The sequence below is a fragment of the Diabrotica undecimpunctata genome, chromosome 5 (genome assembly GCF_040954645.1).
Source record: "Diabrotica undecimpunctata isolate CICGRU chromosome 5, icDiaUnde3, whole genome shotgun sequence".
Lineage (NCBI taxonomy): Eukaryota > Metazoa > Arthropoda > Insecta > Coleoptera > Chrysomelidae > Diabrotica > Diabrotica undecimpunctata.
The window spans coordinates 18543654-18549015 of record NC_092807.1 but is presented as its reverse complement, the minus strand read 5'-3'; the positions used below and the strand labels follow the sequence as shown (position 1 = coordinate 18549015).

General features: G+C 31.9%; 1 protein-coding gene across 1 annotated transcript; it reads left to right on the top strand.

The window, feature by feature from the left end:
- Positions 1 to 372: 372 nt before the first annotated feature.
- Positions 373 to 810, top strand: LOC140442104 (protein FAM200C-like). The gene has a single exon (XM_072533180.1). It carries the CDS (start codon positions 373 to 375, stop codon positions 808 to 810), a length of 438 nt encoding a protein of 145 aa, XP_072389281.1.
- Positions 811 to 5362: the final 4552 nt, after the last annotated feature.

Sequence of the window (5362 nt, the reverse complement as noted above, 5' to 3'; positions counted from 1 at the left end):
TTCATTTTATATTTCCAATGGAGAAAATAAACTGAATTCTAAAATACGTCCAGATCGGTTTAACTAGAGCAGCGGTTCTCAACCACCGTGTCGCGACACACTGGTGTGTCGGAAGAACCTATCGGATGTGTCGCGAGATTTACGAATACGATATTTTTATTTATATTTTTTTACTTGTAATATTATACCAATCATGCATTCAACCATTTTGTTTAGCTATTAGGTATATACCACGTTATACCAATCAATAAAGTGCAAATCCGTAATTATTTGATGAAAAGACATTTAAAACAAAATCATCAAAGCGTTTCCCAAAAACCGCGCGAGTATTTTCAACGTCTACGTTGTTCCATTCAATCATCCTCAGTTATAATGGAAAAACGAATAAAACTCCCAGATAAGGCACTTTTAGCATCATATAAAGTTTCTGAATTGATTGCCAAAAAACAGAAAGCCCATACTGTTGGTGAAGAGCTTATTTTACCGGCATGTAAAGAATTAGCTGCTTCAATGTTAGGCCCGGAAGCTGTTGAACAAATATCAAAGGTACCTTTATCAAATGACATAGTCCATCGATGTATATTAGATATGTCAATCGATATTCAAAGTAATGTTAGGGAGGTATTGGCAAAGACACAATTTGCTTTACAACTGGACGAAAGCACGGACATTTCGGGAAAGGCCCAATTGATATCTTTTGTAAGATTTGTGTACGGACCGGAAATTATTGAACAGTTCCTATTCTGTCATGGATTAGAAACAACAACCACTGGAACTGATATATTTTCTACTGTTGACACCTTCTTTTAGGATCACGGACTTAAGTGGACGGATTATATTGCGATATGTACAGATGGTGCTGCTGCAGTGACGGGAAATGTCAAAGGATTTTTAAGTTTCGCACTAAAGAAAAACCAGTTAATAATAATAATTACTCGTTGCTTTTTACATCGAGAAACTCGGGTAGTAAAAACTACGGATGGAAGCCAACTGGGTGAAGTTATTCATACTGTTGTTTCTATAATCAACTATATCAAAACTCTATATCAAATCTTATATAAAAAAAACTATGAGAAACTTTGTAAAGACATGGGCGCAGATCATAAAGTCTTGTTATTTCATAGTAAAATTCGTTGACTTTCGAAAGAAAAAATACTAAACAGAGTTTTAGAACTTAAAGACGAACTACTCGAATTTTTTAAAACAGAAGATGGCCAAAGTGGTTTTTGTAAAAACCTTCTTTGGTGTGCTAAGTTGGCTTACCTTTCTGACATTTTTAATAAGCTAAATTCTTTGAATGCAACTATGCAAGGACGAAAGGAAACCATAATATCATCAACTGATAAAATAATTGCGTTCTCCAAAAAACTTACATTCTGGAACTCGGTTATAGAAAAAAACGATTTCACTGCTTTTCCCGAAGCCTCTATAACTTTAATTAATTTGAAATTTGAAGAACAAACTCTAATAAAGAAGAGGATGAAAGAGCACTTATGTAAGTTGCAAGAAGGGATAACTAAATACTTTCCCTCTGTCTTGAGTGCTAACTGTGAATGGTTAGTTGCATTTGACGAGAACAACGCAAGAAAGGCAGAATTAATCAGTTCTGAAAAGGAACAACTTATTGAAGTGTATTCTGACACAGATTTAAAATCAAAATTTAGAGAAGTAGCTCCGGATGTTATTTGGATTTCAGTTAAGAATGAATACCCAGAATTAGCGAAGAAAGCAGTATCCCTTTTACTGCCGTTTTCGACCTCGTACTTATGTGAATCTGCATTTTCTGCGATGAAAAATATAAAATCTAGCTACCGGTCTCGACTACTTGATGTGGACAGCGAGATGAGAGTGTGTCTGTCTACAATTCGTCCTTAGATAGATATACTCTGCAAAAGTCATCAGGGTCAAATTTCACACTAATTTTATGTATTCTTTCTGTTTTGTTTTTTGCTTGTTATGTTCTTACAAAATAAAAAATAATATGTTTAATATATTCATTTGTACTTACCCAGCACTAGCAAAAATTTGTACATATAAGGGTGTCGCGAATCTGTAAGGAGTACGTTAGTGCGTCGCTGAGTAAAAAAGGTTGAGAACCGCTGAACTAGAGAGTCCAAAAACACGTTCGTCTTGCCACGCCTAAGTCCCTTCTTTATTTAAATAGTCGATGAACATTCGACATCTGCATTTTATGTCTATACTCGCAGCGTATGGTTGCTTATTTTTTTCTACAAATGTATCTCTCCTCAGATTGTGTAGGCAACAGGTTGCCAGAACTAGTTTGTTGCACCAATCAAGATGTACCGCCAAATTGGAGTGTAGTAGATCCGAAAACTTTGGTTCAATAGGCCAAGTGCACTTTTAATGACTAGCTGATCTCTAGATAATTAACAGGTATAAATGGTTTTTTGTTTATACGATTTAGCAGACGCCTTACTCTATGGTTTTATAAGATGTAATCTAAAAGGTTCATCCCCAATCAAAACATATTGACAGTTTTTTGTCGGCATTACAAGGAGCTTCATCTGCTGGAAATAATCTTCCAGAATATACTTCCCTGCCTATTTTAGAGCTCGAGAATATTGACTTCTCTTCCTTTTTGAAGTTATACTTCTATACGCGCGCTCCACGTTGGAAATTTGTATGGGAGTGAATCTGTGAAATCATTACATATGTAAGATAATGAGTAAGAGAGAGACAGAAGATATATTTTCTCTCTCTTCCTCTTTCGAATATAAAAATTTTTTTTAACAAAAAGAACATTTTTTTTGTATATATAATTTATTATTATTTATATTATATAAAGATATATATATATATATATATATATATATATATATATATATACATATAATATTATACATATAATAAAATATTTATTAATATTATTATTTACGTGATATGTTTTGTATTATTTATTAAATGTTCATAGTTATATTATTCTTTTGTATTTCAAAATAATAATCTCAATAAATCACTGTATGATCCAGAACTGTCAATTTTGAAATACATTTGTGTTATGTCCTCGGTAGTGTAGTAGTCAGTATCCCTGCCTGTCACGCGGGAGACCGGGGTTCGATTCCCAGTCGGGGAGGACTTTTTTGTTAATATTATTACATTATTGTCATTTTTAAATACTTATGGATATTGCATTTTAATTTGTATTGTATTATTATATGGAATTATGTTGCACTGTATTGTAGTGTATTTTTTATGTATATTATTGTCATTTTTAAATACTTATTAATATGGCAGTTTAATTTATATTGTAATATTTTCGGTCTAAATTTTGGTATTTTAAATATCATTTTACCGTTTTCTAAAATAAAATTAGAAGACTTTTCTAACAACGAAAATTAAACTTGTACTAAATATAAGCAAAAGCCTAGCTCGTATATGGAACTTGCTTTGCTAAAAGACAGTTCAAATCGAGAAAAGCATATCTACAATAATACTCACAACATTTTATGCCCAAACACAAATGCTAAACAAGATGAAAACACAATTGTATTATTATATTAATAACAAAATAAACAATGAATTTTACTGCAGAGTACGTGTAAAAAATTTTTTTGCATTCAACTCCTTTTATACATATATGAAAATAAAAATATACATTTTCATCAAAATATTGATTCAATCCTTCATTGTTAGTAAGTTGTTATTAATTCTGTTTCTCTTTCTGATATGTCTTACCTATAGAATTACATATGTAATGATTGTGCAGATTGACTCCCAAATAAATTTGTAACGGCGAATGCGTGTATAGAAGTGTAACTTCCACCGGCAGTCCCACTGGACTGCCACACCCGTTTTTCTATATGCACCAATATCCACAAAGAAAAATCTATACCATGCATCTACCAATCCTAGCAAAACTATCGAAAAATAATTCTTGTAGTTAAAAAATAGTGATCTACCTGTCTTAGGACAAACAATGCGGATATGTTTACCATTAACTCCTGAGACATAGTTAGGAAAGTTCCACTTATTATAAGACTGGCTTATGTTTTTGAGTCTATTAGAAAAGCACTTTCCACTCCACAACTTTATAAACGACTACCAAAACGCCAACGGCAAACGATTTAAGTAAAACGTTAACCGTCGTTGCCAGACGTGACGGTGGACCGCAAACGCTGGCCGTCGCAACGAAATCACTCCTTTACAGATTGGTTTCATAATGAGAATACACTTTTACCGTGGCCAGCTCAATCACCAGATCTTAATACCATCGAGCATGTATGCGATATCCTTCAGAGACAGATTGCTCCTTATCTACATATTGTTCATACTAGACAAGTCTAGTATGAAGATGTTCAAGATATTTTTACAGAGGAATGGATCTTATTGCCTCAAAACGAAATTGAAATTTTTTTTTGATTATTCGTCATCATTAAAATAAAAATAAATTTATTACTAAATAAATCAAATCAAATCGTTTATTTCTTTAATTTGACTATGTTTTAGATTTTTTAATCTCTAACGAATATATTTTTTATACTTACATAGTCAATATTTTTCAAATGAATATTTCTTTTAGCTTTAGGAAATAAAAGCTTCTAATTTTTCTGTTTGGCCAATTAGTTTGATGGCGGAGTATGTGAACAAGGGAGGTCAAAAGCAACAAAGCCAAAACTTAACAAGCAAATTTAAATGATAAAAATAATTGGTACCGAACTCGATAAACACGACACTAATGGGTTTCCTAGAAAAATTATTATGGGTAATTGATGTGGTGCATCCATATCTAATAGAAATTTAGTTTAAAAAATTAGTGTAGAATTAGGAGGAGTCATATTTTGTTCATTATCAACGGCATAGGCAAATAGGAAAGTATCGAATGATAAGGAATGATATTAATAATACCAACAATGGTTATTTATACCATAAGAAATGTAAGTAACTCTTATAATTTAAGTTAGGTGAAGTCCTCCTTCTAGTTTGAAGACATCAAGAGACAAGGAAATATGTACTTTAGGAAATATGCACCAATAAACGTCTGGCCATCAACAATTATACTTTATTCCTTCTTACATACAGAACAATACAAAACTTGACTGACAGTAGTTTATGACCTATTTATGACATTACTCATTGAATATAGAACAACTATAGGACAACATCCACTTTTTATGTTGGATATTCTAACACTCTCCCTCAACATGAAAAGTAGATAAGCTAAATAATAGACCTTAACAAAATAAACATTATTTTAAATTTAAATTCTGACAGACTAACTGCAATTTCTTTGAATTTAACGACTTATTCAACATATTAGCCACTATTTCATTCGTTGACATATATTTTAATTGAATATCATTGTTAGCTACTACTATTCACTTCTTGATTTTCACTCGCACTT

Coding starts and splice junctions, on each gene's coding strand:
- LOC140442104 (XM_072533180.1), top strand. CDS start 373: ATGGAAAAACGAATAAAACTCCCAGATAAGGCACTTTTAGCATCATAT.